The sequence below is a fragment of the Saccopteryx leptura genome, chromosome 1 (assembly GCF_036850995.1).
Source record: "Saccopteryx leptura isolate mSacLep1 chromosome 1, mSacLep1_pri_phased_curated, whole genome shotgun sequence".
Taxonomy (NCBI): Eukaryota; Metazoa; Chordata; class Mammalia; order Chiroptera; family Emballonuridae; genus Saccopteryx; species Saccopteryx leptura.
In genome coordinates, this window is record NC_089503.1 from 124,789,884 (window position 1) to 124,807,034 (window position 17,151).

Genomic DNA, 17,151 nt, shown 5'->3' on the forward strand with positions numbered 1-17,151 from the left:
ATGTTTTTAGAGGTGTAGAGTCAAGGGATGTCAGTTAAGTTATATCTTTAACTCTGTCAGTGACAGATAATGTTTAACTATAAAACATTTGGGCAGACAGTTGACCTTTGAACAACACAGGTTTGAACTGGGCAGTCCACTTATACACAATTTTTTTTTCATCTTGTAAACAGAAAGATAAACGTATGGCATTGATAAATACAGTATTATAAATGTATTTTCTCTTATGATCTTAACTTTTTTCTCTATCTTTATTGTAATAATATAATATATACTTCATGAAACATGCAAAATATGTGTCAGTCAACTATTTGTGTTATTGGTAAGGCTTCCAGTCAACAGTAGGCTATCAATAGTTAAGTTTGAGGAAGTCAAAAGTTACACGGGGATTCTTGACTGTGTGGGGGTTAGTGTCCCTAACCCATGCGTTGTTCAGTGGTCAGTTGTAATGACTTTTCTTGCTTTAAAACTTGTAAGTTATTGGCAGTATTATCAAAACCTTCAGAAACAGGAAGAATTGACAGCAGGAACTCAAGGACTGTACTTTACATGTATTCTTTTTTTCTTTAATTTTTGTTTATTGATTTATTTTAGAAAGACAGGAAGGGAGAGAGACAGAGACAGAGAGAAAAAAGAGAAACACTGATTTGTTTTTCTACTTCTTCATGTCATTATTGGTTGCTTCTTGTATCTGTCTTGACTGGGAGATTAAACCTGCAACCTCCGCACGTTGGGACAACACTCTAACCAACTGCACTACCTGGCCAGGGCCATAAAATATATTCTTGGAAAATATGGACGTGAGATAATACTTAATGTGGTGTTGGCATGTGGTCAATCAGATGCAATGAACCTAATTATGCAGAGCAGTTATTTTGAATCTGTCATTCATCCGAGTGCTATCTGCATCAGGATTGAATTATTAGCAAGGGGAAAGGTAAGGTGGTTGCCTGCCCTATTCATTCCCTTTCCTCAAAATAGTCAGTGATTTTTATTAACACTGAATTCATAGAATTCTCAACACTGCTCCACTCATTCAGAAATCCTCTATCCTCTGCTTATTTAAATTTAAAGCAGCCTGTGTAGAATATATCAGTAAAACATTTATCTGTTGGCAATTTCTAAGCTTTTGAATGACTTTTTTCTCAAATATACTAGACAAGAATATTAAAATCCTTTTCATTAGATGATCCTGGAGGAGCAGTGTAATCATTGAGCATTGAAGCTATTGGCTTAAAAGTGGTCCCCCAGGAAAGAGAGCAGAACAGAGGTAAAGCTGTCCACAGATACCACCCAAATCAAGGAATTTCTATACCCTATTGCTGGAGGCTGGGGCGAAGCGCTCAGAATTGGGGCTGTTGAAAGGCAGTTGGCAGTGAATCCCAGAGTGCCATCTGGGTATTAGGTTTGGAGATTTAGCCAAAGGTCTCTCCTAAAGTCAGCAGCAGCCTCGCTTGGTGTTTGTGTGTGCTCTACTCACCATCATTAGGTAACCATTTCTCCTGGATGCCCTGCGCCCTTCCCTTGATGTCCTTTACCCCATCTGCCTCGATGGAGATGATTCTCCTGGCACTTCTGTCTCTGTGATTTTGACTGTACCTCCAACAAAATATTGGTCTCAATTAACATCTTCTTTTCCTTGTGTCAACTCAACCTTGTAGCCCTCATACAACTCTATTTCCCTGTGTGCAGACATTCTCTGTCTGACTTACAGCATTGCTCCCAAGCCACCCCTCTTCCCATACAATGCAACGAAATGAGACATATAATGATTTACAACTACTCTACGGTGAGGGACATGTAGCCCCAACTTATAAATTAAACCAGTTACTGACAGCCATTATTACCTTCTTCAGAGGTAGGTACACTAAATGCAGATGTCTCAATTGGAGTAAAGCAAAATATAATTAAAACCCATTTTTAAATAGTCTGCTTCTTTTAGGGACTTAGGCAGTTGCAAGTCTGAACATTTTGGTTTATTCATTGTCCAGGGAAAAACTGCTGATGGGAACACATTCTGGCTCACTTTTCAGAAACAACATAAACATGGCTTGCCATCGTGGCTTATTCATTGGCCCATGACTTTAATAATTTCTGTTGTAAAGTTTAAGGTGCAAGGACTCTGGGATGATAAGAGGTATTTAGGTTTGACTGTCTACCTGATCCCGTTAGTGAGGAAGCCAACGACATTCGTTAGACTGAGAAAAATGATGTTTCAGTGGCCCTGTTCAGTGTGGATTTATCTCAGAATCATTAGCATCCTTATGAGGAAATCAGGTTCAGGAGCAAAGCAAGGCAGCTGGGTGATACCGATAAGCTGATTAGCTTGACATATTTCTGCCATTTCATGTTATTCATTTGATTTTCTGCAGATTTCAACATTATTTGTTAAAAAAAAATCAGATACATCTTTGATAAAACAAGTCCTGTTTGAATGCTGGTCGGGTCTTCATGTCTCCTGTTATTATATTTCAGCTGGGTCCCGGGCCTCATACAGCAGCCAGCACGGCCACCTGGGCCCAGAGCTGCGGGCCCTGCAGTCCCCAGAGCACCACATAGACCCCATCTATGAAGACCGCGTCTATCAGAAGCCCCCTATGAGGAGTCTCAGCCAGAGCCAGGGGGACCCTCTGCCGCCAGCACACACCGGCACCTACCGCACGAGCACAGGTGTGTATTCAAGACCCCTCCCAGTAGCCTGTCCAGGACGGGTGGGCGGGCTTGGGCACTTACAAAACACTCCCTCGTGAAAGGTGTGTGTCTGTGGTATGTGCACGTATGTGCATGTGTGTGCCCACTCTCCTTACAAGCATCATGACCTGCTTCTATCATTAATGTTTGTGATGATGACCCTGAGTCCACTTTACCTCCCTGAGTATCTTGTAAATGAAGGAAGTACCATGGAGGTTATAAGCTTACTTTGTCAAAAAGGCAAATTGAAGGAAGCAGGACTAATTTTTTTGATTTATCATTATTAATATATTTACTGAATATAAGTACTTCAAGAAAGCAGTCATTATATGGGACGTAAAAGGCATATGCCTAATGTTGGTAAGTATTTTTTAAATGATATTGTCTACTTATTTGGCAAGCTTGGGGAAAAATATGTATCCACTAAAAGTGTAGCATACTTTGTGAAGCAAACTGAGAATTTATTTCATGCATACTATTGGTTTGAATCATGTGAAATTATTATTTAAAGGTTGGATATTGGCCATTGCATGTGATTCAATCAACTGTATAACTCTCCTGAATTAAATACTTCTTTTGAATTGAACACCACCAGAGGCCACATGAAGAAAGGCACGTGGTTTTCCCAGAACGTGCAGCCATTTGCAAAATAACTGGTCAACTGTCATGATTCCATGTGACAGAGAACACTTATCTTAACTGTAAAATAGGTATAAATAAGATGTTGAGAACTGCACTTATTATAAATCCTCAGATTGCTAAGAAACCTGAGGAAATGCCCTGTAGCTGACTAGCAGAGAGGAGCCCTCTCGGCTTCCTGTCTAAGACACACATCACCCCGGAGGGGCTGAGGCGCGGGAAAGCAGAAGCTCTGGACCAGAACTTGGCACTCAGGGCTCCGCATCTTCAGACAGTTGGAACTTCTAGTTACCACGAAGGAAAACCATAGCAATTTTGTTAAGCTGCATTATGATACTAAATTACACGTTTGGAAGTCCAGTCAAGCTAAGTTGCTTTTATAGTTGATTATTGATATTTACATTTCAGTATTTTATCGAATCACAGGGAAAACGGCACAAAATACTCTTTATTTTCTTTTTGACATCGTAAATGCCATCCCATGGTAATAATACATATTTTGGTTTATGTGGACGAGAATACCCACTTATTCTTGTGAGAATCTCCCTCACCTCCAGTTTACTAAGTCCATCCCTTATGGCAGGGGTCTCAAACTCAACTCAGCATGTGGGCCGCAGAGCAAGATCACAGCCGTTCGGCGGGCCGCACTAGGTCTACAAAAGGCAACTGTTACGCAACACTTTTCTCACTGCAGTTGAAAACAAAAAAAATCAGTACAACAAGCACAATTGTACATGCAGTTTACTCAGTGTCACAAAACGACCAGAAACTGTAGTTCGCATCACAACTGCTGTTAACTAAGCTAATATCTAGCTAGGATGCTAGAGAAATGAAAAATACAAGTAGGCCCCTAGGCTTACTTAATTTTATCCAAAATATTTTGAACTTCGTGGATTAGTCTGCGGGCCGCACAAAATTGTTCGGCGGGCCTCATGCGGCCAGCGGGCCGCGAGTTTGAGACCCCTGCCTTATGGGATTGAGCTATTTTAGCATTTAGTTTGTTGCACATTATTAACTAAGGTAATTTTAGTTTTATATGCCACTTACGAAAGACAGAGATAAGTGTCAGTGATGCTTGATATCTAATTTGAATAAAAACTGACAACAAAAGGGATTATGCTCATTCTCTGATCTTAGAATGATCTCATTAATAAACTTTGGGAGGGGTTCATGAAAAATTAGCCACAATAAGAAATAAATACTTCATTCATCTATGTCAGGTGAAAGACGAGGAAGACATTCACACTTTTAAAATATAAAACTGTAGAGTTTTTTCTAAGACGAGTCAGCAAACTGGGGCTCCTGGACCCAGCCCAGGTATCTACGTTGCAGTAGCGCTCATGAGATAAGCATGTTTTAAATGGTTTACAATAAAAATATGGAGTCTGTTTTGTGACATGTAAGACGTATATGAATTCCAAATCCGAGTGTTCGTAAGTAAAGTTATTGGAGTACAGCCGCACTCATTCGTAAGGCTCAGCTCTCGTGCCGTTCCCGCTGCAGTGGCCGAGCTGAGCAGTCGTGACACAGACCAGATGGTAAAGCTGAGGGTTTACTTTCTGGCCCTGTACAAAAAGCTTTCCCGACCCCTGCACTCAGCCGTGGACAGAGAGCTGTGCTGAGTGAGTGAAGAAGTGTAGAGGGCAGCAGCGGCCTCTGGGTCCTTCAAGGGGAAAACCTGTTCACCTGTGCTTTTCCAAGTAATGGTGATCTCTGCCCTGGCAGACAGCAGCTGAGGTTGTGACATCCAGATGTCAGGGACCCCATACTAGCCTGCGCTTTGGAACTTGAGACATTTTTGAGGAAATTTGCTGACTTAATGCAGCATTAAGGAAATTTCCAGAAGTGCAGTGGGTGGTCTTTTGGGATGACAGGTAGAGAGAACCATCTCTCTCTAGCTCCTAAGCATAAAGCTACAAGCTGCCACCCACCCCAGTTACTCCTCATTTTTATGCTTAATTCACTTCATTGAAAATTCTTACACTTTCTCAGCTAACCCTGCAACTCCAGGAATTATCAGAACCCATTTTTGAGAAAATGCCTGTAATATGGGTATATATCTTTTACTCATAAGTTATATACACATGGTATAATGTTATGAAATTATACCTAGTAAAAGTCAAGATTAAAAATTGGTATAAAGAGCCTGACCAGTTGTGGCACAGTGGATCGAGCATCAACCTGGAATGCTGAGGACCCTGGTTCGAAACCCCACGATTGTCAGCTTGAACACAGGCTCACCAGCTTGAGCACAAACTCACCAGCTTGAGCGCAGGGTCACCAGCTTGAGCAAAGATTACCAGCATGACCCCAAGGTCTCTGGCTTGAGCCCAAAGGTCACTGGCTTGAATCCCAAGGTTGCTGGCTTGAGCAAGGGGTCACTGGCTTGGCTGGAGCACCGCAGTCAAGGCGCGTATGAGAAGCAATCAGTGGACAACTAAAGTGACACAACTATGAGTTGATGCTTTTCATCTCTCTGTCTCTCTCTTTCTGTCTCTCTCTCTCTCCCCCTTGCAAAAAATTTTTGGTATAAAGAAACATTGTAGGATTGCTTTCCCATATCCATATCTAGGGGGCATTTTCACCTCCCATGTATTGTACACAACCCACATTAGGGACACTGTTTCAGACCTCGAAGAGGCTCCAGGGCCAGAGCAAGTATCCTAACTCTTTGGGAAAAGACCACATGCTCTTAGGGACCTGTCAGACTGGAAGTGTTCAGGAGCCTCTGGCTCTTTGCTCAGATTGGTGGCCCAGTGACTGGAGCAACCAGTCTTATCTTTCTGACCTTAAGTTTCAGGCCACTGGCTGGCGTTTCTCTAGGTTAATCCTTAAAGCATTTCTAGATGATCCTTCAGGGAGAGTGGGCAGGGGAACTGGAAGCCAGTTGTCCCTCTTCAAGGAGTCAGGACTAGGGAATGAAGATAGTGTACTTGCCTAAACAGGGAATTACTAGAGATTCGGAAGTATCAAGCAGATGAGTCAGGGTGACAAAAGTAGATAGCATGCCACTACTTTCAGGCACTGCTTTAAATGCCTTGAATGTGTTTACAAACCCCCAGAACCACCCTATGAAGGAGGTGCTCTTAGGACACTCTACAGATCGGAATACTGAGGCACAGAGACGTTGAGTAATCTGCCCGGGTCATACAGGTTGTAACCTAGTCTTGAAACCTTCTCACCCAGGCAGTCTTGCCTTAGAAACTGAGCTCCTCACAGTTGTCTCAGTTCACTGACCCTTTATTACAAAATTATCATTAAAAGCAAAATAAATATAGATTCATTTTCATCTATAGAGCTTTGGGGTTTTCTATACACTGTTATTGAAATACAATATTTACTGAAGACATGGCACGTGCTAGATGCACTAGTAGATTTGAAGAGGCTTAAATCTACTCCTTGTCCTTAAACATGTTCACTCTCCTATCACAGAAAGTCACTAAAATATGGAAAACTAACTGGTGATGAAAGGTAATATTTTAAGGGTTACATAAATATTCCAGACAAAATTTAAGACAAAGTATTATTAAAAACACTAAACAGCATGTAGTGTTTTTCTTTTCTGGATAACCTGTAACACGAGATTGTGCAATACACAGACTCCTCCTTCTGTTTATCCTGAGGCTGCCTTCCTCTGCTGCCTTTGCGGGGGAGCTAGAGTGTGGGAAGGTGTGGATTTTCATCCACATCCTCCCCTGGTCATTCAGGGCTGCGCTGTGCTCCTCCCCAGCTCAGGTTCCCACATTCCTCTTGGCTTTGTAGCCACTCTGCTCTCCCTGCCCTGCTCAGCTCTGGACTAGCCCCATCCTGGTCCTCCTTTGACCCAAATACCAGGAAGGCTTTCCTGAGTAATAACTGAAAGACACATAAGGACATGACTGCACAGGGAAGACCGAGAGACGCTGTAGAAATTGAAGATGAAATGTTAAAACTCCCTAAACTTCCCCACCAAAGGGGACTTCCCAGTGTTGCCCCTTAGTCTCAACCTCCCAGCACCTTTTTCCATTGGTCTTCTCAGTCTTCCTTTTCCACCTCCTTTTTGGCTGCCATCCTAAGCCCCTCACCCTGTGACTTTGTTATAAAGGTTAATGCAAATGTCAGACACTGACTCAGATGAGGAGCACGGTCTGCCTTTGCGTAATCAGAAAAGATTCTCCAGGCTTTCCTAAATTAACCCTCGCTGGCTCTGATACTGGTGACCTTACTACACACATGCATTTATATGTATTTAAACACGTGTTAGAGGACCAGGGTGCACAAATCCTACTTCCCGCCTCTCTTTCACTCCAGGCTTCTGGATGGTGAAACACAAACAAGTTCACTGTTCATGTGGGAAATTAATAGGATGTTATTCAGCTGGGTAGGCACCCTGTTGGCCACAGCTGTGCCAGAGAACATGGTCTGAAGAGGGTCTTTTGCCCCCCACCCCAGACCTAACTCCACCGCCTCAGCCCAGGCACCCCAGGCACTGCAAGACCAGAACCGCAGACCTCTTCCCACACCACGTCCAACAGAAGAGAGCAGGCTCTCCGGGAGCCCCAACAGCACTCCTGGGCCCAGATGTGCTCTGAGTGGGGAGGTAGAGAGAAAGTTGACCAGCGGCCCATGTGCCCCAGGACAGAAGCCAGCATCAGAGCCCCAGAGATCTGATAGCCCAACAGAAGGTAAAATCCTCTGATTCAGGTAAAAACCACTGACTCAGCAGTGGTCATGGTCAACAGGGCTCCCCAGAGAGTGCCATCTCACCAGATATGACAGCCACTCCTTTCTCGTAGGGCCAGTCAACGAGGAGAGAGAAAGATGGTCTGGCTGCCATTCTTGCTCTCCCTGAGCAGGGCAGGGAGCAGAATTGTTGGATGGCAGCAGGAAAAGTAGGCCAGTGAGTAGGATTATAGTGTGAATACGCCCACCTGTTTTTATAGGACAACCAACCAGTCTAATGTTTTGCCCAATGAAAATGTAAAAAGGCACACTTTTAACTAAGGTGTCTTTAAATAAAATATACCTTTCATCTGGGATAAGGCTTCTCAAAACCAGAGGTTATACAGTGAGTACAGTCAGACAAGGACTGTGTGAGCCTCATGGATTTGCTTATGGTAAAGTCTATTAAACAGAAACTAAATAACATAAATTTTTATTTCAAACTCAAGGCACATTGATGACTTTCACCTTGGGAATTCTTTGATGAACACAAATGCTTGACTCTGACAACCCCCAAACACATCTTTCTAAACTAGTGAAAATGGCCAAGGTCTGCTGCGATGATAGACACGTGAATTTTCTTTTATATAAATGTAATTCTGGGTAGAGAAAACAAGCTTTCTATGATGAAAGTGTCAGCTTCTAATGAAGAATGAATTATTATAGACACATTGCAAGAAGAAAACATGCTGAATATCTTTATAAGGTTGATGAATATTGCAACATAAAAAGAAAAGAATGTGTTGAAAATATTTGCACATGTGGGCAAAGTATTTTTAAAAAAATCTTAATTCTCTGCAGTAATAGCCAGCGCTTAATGAATTTATGGAAGGATTACATAGAACCTTCATATTCATAAAATTTAATTACTGTTCTTCAATAATATGTAAATAATATTTTCAATTAAAATCATTGCTTGAGTCCACAAAAATGTGGATTATTAGCAGTTTATTACTTATGAAATGTTGTACTTCAAACTATAAAAATTAGATCAAGTCAAATTAGTGTTTCATAACTTCTTAGTTAAAACCTTTACTTGTTTTTGGTTGGAAGAGCATCCAGAAGCGCAGAGGTTGCCTGTTCGATCCCTAGTTGGGGCACAAACAGGAACAGCTCGATGATCCTGTCTCTCTCTCGCTCTCTCTCTCTCTCTCTTCTCTCTCCCTGCTTCTCTCCCTCTCTAAAAAAAAAAAAATTTTTTTTAAATATCTTTTTAATCTAAAAATATACGGTCACATTATTACCCAACTGGAAATGTTTAACAAGCCCAATAATAAGCAATATCTTAAATCCAGGAATAGCTTCCAGATGCTTACTTATATTGCCTATATTAGTTCACCTAAAATGGTGTAAATAAAAAATCTATGTATAGCTGAAGGAAGATAGAACAGTTCATGGTAAAATTCAGAAACAACAATATCAACTCCAATAATAATGATTCCTTTAATACTAAAAATTCTGCATAAAGTCCTCTCCCCACAAGCGTAATATCTGATGTATAAAAGATTATGTTAGGCCCTGGCCAGTTGGTTCAGCAGTAGAGTGTTGGCCTGGTGTGTGGAAGTCCTGGATTCAATTCCCAGCCAGGGCACACAGGAGAAACGCCCATTTGCTTCTCCACCCTTCCCTCTCTCTTTTCTCTTTATCTCTCTCTTCCCCTCTTGCAGTCAAGGCTCCATTGGAGCAAAGTTGGCCTGGGCACTGAGGATGGCACCATGGCCTCCACCTCAGGCACTAGAATGGCTCTGGTTGCAGCGGAGCAATGCCCCAGAAGGGCCGAGTATCGCCCCCTGGTGGGCATGCCAGGTGGATTCCAGTCAGGCGCATGCAGAAGTCTGTATGCCTCTGCCCTGCTTCTCACTTTGGAAAAATACAAAAAAAAAAAAAAAAAAAAAAAGATTATCTTAAATTTACCCTTATATAATTTTCCGTTGATTTTAGATGAATCAAGCTGTGCAGAGTACAGAAAATGTAGGATTAAGTACTAAGTGATAATACTGTTGGAAACATAGTGGATTGGGTGCTAAGGGTTCCTCATTCCTAAAGTAATAGAATTGAACTCTCCTGAGGAGTGTGTAGGCTATATTCTTGGACCCACTGTCACCTAAGCCATTTTATTTTCTGAGCTTGCAAAGGGAATACATATTATTTAATCAGCTTATTACATGCTTAATTTATATTTATGGAACATGTAATTGTTTTATGTTTTTATATATAAAGATACACCTAAAAAAGAAAGATAAATAATACAACAAAAATAGTTTCTTCCTTTTGTTGAATCCTATTTTATGTCTTCCCTAAGTTTCTTCATGTGCCAGTTTCATTTTATTTTGTTCTTTTTTCCACTGTCAGGAAATAATGCATGTAAGCATCTATCATCATCAAAGTACCTGGAGAACGTTTAATTTTATTTAAAAAGTTCCCTCGTCCCCTCTTCCAAATATAAGACATAAAACATATCTCTCTATATTTCCCTCTCTTTTTTTCTTTACACATCAGACCTTTATTTGTGTAGCTCTATGGAAAACAGATAATTTTCTGAACAACATAGATGTGGAGTGAAGCATCAAGTCACCTGCTGAAGAGGCTACTTCTAAATTCTCCACAAAGAGACCAGTGTTCTGGTTCATTGAGTTCTAAGAGCTTGTTGAGGGAGAAGGGGCTGTTTGCAGGGCAGGTGAGAAAAGGAGTGTTTACTGAGCTGATGAGGTGCCTTCCACTTCAAATGTTTGTCACAAAAGGCTCAATCGAATAGAGGAATCCTAGAAGGTAGGCGGTTTGGTCAACTGAGCTCTAAAACTCAACTCAGAGAAAATGTATATTAAGACAGGAATTAAAGGAAAGAAATACTGTATTAAAAGAAAGCCTTTTGGCCCTGTCTGGTTTGCTCAGCGGTAGAGTGTCGGCCTGGTGTATGGAAGTTCCTGGTTCAATTCCTGCTCAGGGCACACAGGAGAGGTGCCATTTGCTTCTCCATCCTTCCCTCTCTCCTTCCTCTCTGTCTCTCTGTTCCCCTGCTTCAGCCAAGGCTCCATTGGAGCAAAGTTGGCCCTGGGCACTGAGGATGGCTCCAAGGCCTCCACCTCAGGCACTAGATTGGCTCTGACTGCAACCCAGCAACGCCCCAGATGAGCAGAGCAATGCCCCCTGGTGAGCATGCCAGGTGGTTCCCGGTTGGGCACATGCGTGAGTCTCTCTGTCTGCCTCCCCGCTTCTAACTTTGGAAAAAATACAAATAAACTCCTAAACAAACAAACAAACAAAAAAGCCTTTTAATAATGTGACCCACATCTGCTCATCCATGCCAATAGAGAGCCATGGTTGCATAAGCCACACCAATGTCTGCACAGGCAAGGCAAGAAGGTAGAATCTAGTCTTTATGTGTTGAAGTAATTTTTTTTAAATTATTTATTTATTTATTAAAAAAATTTTTTTTTTTTACTTTTATTAATTTTTAGAGAGGAGAGAGAATGAGAGGGGGGGAGGAGCAGGAAGCATCAACTCCCATATGTGCCTTGACCAGGCAAGCCCAGGGTTTTGAACTGGCAACCTCAGCATTCCAGGTTGACGCTTTATCCACTGTGCCACCACAGGTCAGGCCGAAGTAATTTTTTAATGCCATGCTTTAAAATACCTATAAGTCATTAGTTACATTACTAGTAGTTAGCTTGAGACTCTTAGATCCTTACACATTTTTTTTCTATATGATCATATAACCTGTTCTTAATGTAGTATATTTTTCCCATTTGTATTGGTATTTTATATTATTTTCATTCCATTGATCAGTCTCTAATTTATTTCTTGAACTCTGATTTTATATTTTGAAATTCTTATCAGTTATTGTATGTACTGTGACCTAACAGATATTTAGCCACCTATGAATTCAGGAATGATAGTTCTAAAGGGCCATTTGTCAAGTGCTATAAATATGATTGTGATTTTTTTAATATCTTTCCCAAAGTTGTTTACTGATCATAGGTTTCTTTACTTTTCTTTTCTTTTTTAAATTTTCCTTAAGTGAGAAGTGGGGAGACAGAGAGACACTCCCACAAGTGACCCGACTGGGATCCACCCGGCAAGCCCTCTGCCTGTTGATGCTCTGCCCATCTGGGCTGTTGCTCTGTTGCTCAGCAACCGAGCTATTTTGGCACCTGAGGTTTGGCCATGGAGCCATCCTCAGTGCCCGGCACAAACTTCTTCCAACCGTGCGATGGCTGAGGGAGGGGAAGAGAGAAAAAGAGAGAGAGAGAAAGAAGAGGAGGAAGGGTGGAGAAACAAATGGTCACTTCTCCCGTGTGCCCCAACTGGGAATTGAACCCAGAACACGCTGCACACACTGGGCCAACGCTTTACCACTGAGCCCACCAGCCAGGGCCTGATCTTAGGTTTCATAGCCCACTGTCTTTTTTCTTAATATTGTTATATCACTGTCAGACTAAGACTCAAAACACCGTAAAGTAAAATGAAGATAACTATATGTATTTCCATCCTTTGATTTTTGTAGAAATGAACAGAGTTAGATTTTTCTGCTTAAAAAATATTTTGTATGTTTTTGCATATCTCAATCAATTCAGTTTAATTTGAAACAGTGTAAACTAGTTACATATCAATTTGTAATTTTTTTTTCAATACAATAGGTCACTAATTCATATTATAAGCCCATCTCTTCTCTATATCTGTGGTAGACATTTCACTTAATTTTAGGTCTCATCATTTTCTAAGTCTTCCAACATGTTAGGTAATTCATTAATATGTAAGTTGAGGTTTTAAACTCAATCCAGTTTGAGGTAGTGGTTATAAGCATAAGTGCTGGAAGCAGAACGCAAGGGCTTGAATTCCTTATTTACGAGCTATCAGCCAAACTTTGACAAGTTACATAGGTCTCTGTGTCTCAGTTTCCCATCTGCAAAGTGCCAATGAAGTATTTGCTCTCTTAGAGGATTGTTGGAACAGATATGAGCTCTTACGCAAGTAAAGCACTTACAAGAGCTATGAAGTTCTGGTGCCTAAGAGGAAAGGCCTTTCACCCCAATGTGATATTGCCCCTCTTCCTTTTTTTTTTTTTTTTTTTCTGAAGCTGGAAACGGGGAGAGACAGTCAGACAGACTCCCGCATGCGCCCGACCGGGATCCACCCGGCACGTCCACCAGGGGCGACGCTCTGCCCACCAGGGGGCGATGCTCTGCCCCTCCGGGGCGTCGCTCTGCCGCGACCAGAGCCACTCCAGCGCCTGGGACAGAGGCCAAGGAGCCATCCCCAGCGCCCGGGCCATCTTTGCTCCAATGGAGCCTTGGCTGCAGGAGGGGAAGAGAGAGCCAGAGAGGAAGGAGCGGGGGTGAGGGGGGGGGTGGGGGTGGAGAAGCAAATGGGCGCTTCTCCTATGTGCCCTGGCCGGGAATCGAACCCAGGTCCCCCGCACGCCAGGCCAACGCTCTACCGCTGAGCCAACCGGCCAGGGCCCCCTCTTCCTTTTTTATCCTCTTTATTTTCTTTACTTTAAATATATATATTTAATTTTTTAATTACAGTTGACATTACAATATTGCATTAGTTTCAGGTGTACAATTCAGTGATTAGACATTATATAACTTAATAAAGATCACTTCAATATATCTGGTACCCATATGACACCACAGATAGGTATTGCAATATCATTGACTGTGTTTCCTAATGCTGTACTTGACATCCCCATGACTATTCTGTAACTATCAATTAGTATTTCTTAATTCCTTCACCTTTTTCACCCATACCCATCTCTCCAATCCCCCTTCCATCTGGCAACTGTCAAAATGTTCTCTGCATCTCTGAGTCTGTTTCTGTTCTGCTTGTTTGTTTATTTTGTTTTTTAGATTTCACCCATAAGTGAAATCATATGGCATTAGTCTTCCTCTGTCTGACTTACTTCATTCAGCACAATACCTCTTAACTCCATCTTTGTTGTTGCAGATGGCAAGATTTCATTTGTTTTATGACTGAGTCATTTCGTTGTATATATGCACCATTTCTTCTTTATCCATTCACCTATTGACGGACACTTAGGTAGCTTCCATATCTTGACTATTGTAAATAATGCTGCAGTGAACATAAGAATGTATATGTCTTTTCATTTTAATGTTTTGGATTTCTTCAGATAAATACCCAGAAATGAAACTGCTGGGTCCTTCCTGTATCTTGTTAGATAGTCTTTGTTTTAAAGTGCATTATATCTAGTATAAATATTGCTATTCCAGCTTTAGTTTTTTTCCATTGTCATGAAATATATTTTTCCATCACTTTACTTTCAGTCCGTGTGTATCTTTCTATTTGTAGTGAGTCTCTTATAATGAGACAGTATATGTAAGTATCTTGTTTTGTTATCCATTTGGCCTCCAAATGATTTTTGTTTTGTTTTGTTTTGCATCCACCATTGTAATCTTCTATTCAAACAGGGACCATTGGTGGATAGTTGATTAAGACAATTGGATGAATGGTTAGTAGGGAACCAAATATTCATAGGAACTCAAAGCACCCTACAGATTACTTATTAAATACACTGAACAAACTTGGTTTCTTCAGTGATGAAACAAACTAGTATTGTGTGATTCCTGATGTAGTAGAGAAATATACAGCATCATCTATGTAGTTTTCTTGCGAAAATGCTTAAATTTTAATCTAATCATCAGAAAACAATTAGACAAGGGAGCATTTAATCATTTTCATTTAAAGTAATTGTTGGTGGAGATCTATTTATTGCCATTTTATTTATTATTCATGTTCTTGACTGTTTTTTCCTTATTATTATTATTATTAAAGAATATCCTTTAACATTTCTTGTAATACTGGTGGTGATGAACTCCTTTAGCTTTTTATTGTCTGAGGACCTTTATATCTGCCCTTCGATTCTAAATGATAGCTTTGCTGGGTAGATAAATCTTGGTTATAGGGCTTTGCTTTATATCACTTTGAATATTTCATGCCAGTCCTTCTGGCCTGCGCAGTTTCTGCTGAGAAATGAGTTGGCAGTCTAATGGGAACTCCCTTGTAGGTAACTAACTGCTCTTCTCTTACTGCTTTTAAGATTCTCTTTGTCTTTAATCTCTGACATTTTAATTATGATGTGATTTGGTGTGGGCCTTTTGGGTTTATCTTGTTTGGGACTCTGCTTCCTGGACTTGTTTGTCTATTTCCTTCACCAGTTTAGAGAATTTTCTGTCATTATAACCTATTTTCACATAGGTTTTCAATTTCTTGAGCTCTCCCTCCTCTTTATAGCACCCCCATGATGCAAATATTGGTACAACTGAAGTTGTCTCAGAGGCTCCTTACACTATCCTCATTTTTTTGGATTCTTTTTTTCCCCTGCTGTTCTGATTGTTTTCTGCTTTCTTATCTTCCCAATCTTTGATTTGATTATCTACTTCATCTACTTCACTCTTGATTCCCTGTAATGTATTCTTCATTTCAGTTAGTGTATTTTTCAATTCTCACTGGTTCTTTTTTATGTTTTCCATCTATGTTTTTATGTTTCCTGCCTCTTTGTTCAAATTCTTTCTACATCCACTCTTCCCCTAGTTCATTGAACATCTTTATAACCAGTATTTTGAGCTCTGCATTTGGTAGATTGCTTGTCTCCATTTTGTTTAGCTCTTTTACTAGAGTTTTGTTCTGTTCTCATTTGGGACATATTTCTTTGTCTTCTCACTTTGGCTGCCTCCCTGTGTTTGTTTCTATATATCAGGTAGAGCTACTATGTCTCCTGGACTTGATACGAGAGGCCTTATGTAATAGATGTCCTGTAGTGACACAGCCTCGCCAATCTCCCGAGCTGAGCACTTGAGCTATAACCCCTGCATGAGTTGTGTACACCTTCCTCTTATAGTTGAGACTTCATTGATGTTGGCATCTCAAGAGGAGGGATTTTCCCCCAGGCCAAGTCAGCTGCAAGTACTAGCTGTGACCATCGTGGAGGGTCAGCTCTACAGGGGCCAACCCCATGGAGTGTGACATACTTCAGTGAGGCTCTGATGCCTTGTAGAGGGGGTTGGGTGGTCCTTCAATGTGATGTGAAGCTCTTCACTATCATCTCTATTCTAATATCAGTTGATTGAAAATGTTAATAAATATAATACCTCATTTGTTCAACATATTCTACATGTTAGGTATTTAATGCTTTTCATGCAATTAAAGCAAACAACAGTCAAGAAATAGAGCTTGAGAACTCTGTTATCTTGTCCAATATCAAGAATTGACCAATAGGCTGGATATGAACCCAATTCTCTATGGCAGCCAAATTCTGAATAAGTTTTATGATATTATCCCCCAAAAAGGCTGAACTAAAATACAAATATGAGCCTAATGACATTCACAAATTTTCTTTTATATCATTTTCCTCCTCATATTCTGAAATGTTGTTTTCTTGTTTCTGCAAAATTAACTGCACTCCGCACACTATTTTCACACTTTGACATAATCTGCCTGATAGTCTCCATCTTTTTATGTCTGCTGCCGAAAGTGTTTTTCTTAAACTCCTCTCCTTATAGGCTCCTTTAATTTATGGCCTTAGAGAGTTTTTTTGATGTGGCTAGTCAGGTTGTTCACCTTACATATCCTGTTTTGTTGTGGTCTTCTGTTAACAATTATATTATTTGAATTTCAATATTATTTTATTTCTGCCATTTTTTTCTCCTTCCTGTTATCATTGTATTTATTATATTAGTAATGAATAATTTGGCATAGAAAAAGCTTTCTTTTCTGATATCAGTAACCATTTGCATCAGGCTCACAAATGTAAATATTTAGTTTTCTGAACAAAAAAAATGCATTTATCTGAAAAATGTCAGCTGTACTTGGTTTTCCTCTTTGGCCCTTGATTTGGTGGTTAGCCTATCACAACTCTTTTAAAAAATGAAATTTTGTTTACCTTTCTGCATTTGTTCTTCTAAGATCAAGGTTATACCTGACCTAAATTTAAAACCCCTTTCACCATAATATAGAGTGCATTGTTCATACATTTTAAAAACATAACATTAAATGACAAATGTATAGTATTTTGGAGAAAATATAAATCTTCCAGAAATTGCATAAAAACATAAAAACAAATTTTCTCATTGTAAATTTAATGTTTACTTCTCTACTCTGATC

At 40.4% G+C, this 17,151-nt stretch overlaps 1 protein-coding gene across 8 annotated transcripts in view; it reads left to right on the plus strand.

The window, feature by feature from the left end:
• The window catches only part of CTNND2 (catenin delta 2), a 944,271-nt gene that overhangs the window by 554,872 nt on the left and 372,248 nt on the right, over positions 1–17,151 (plus strand). For all 8 annotated transcript variants that reach the window (XM_066374395.1, XM_066374422.1, XM_066374405.1 and 5 more), the window contains one exon: positions 2,476–2,670. In XM_066374395.1, coding sequence (XP_066230492.1) covers positions 2,476–2,670 — 195 coding nt within the window. The remainder of the gene's footprint in view (positions 1–2,475; positions 2,671–17,151) is intronic.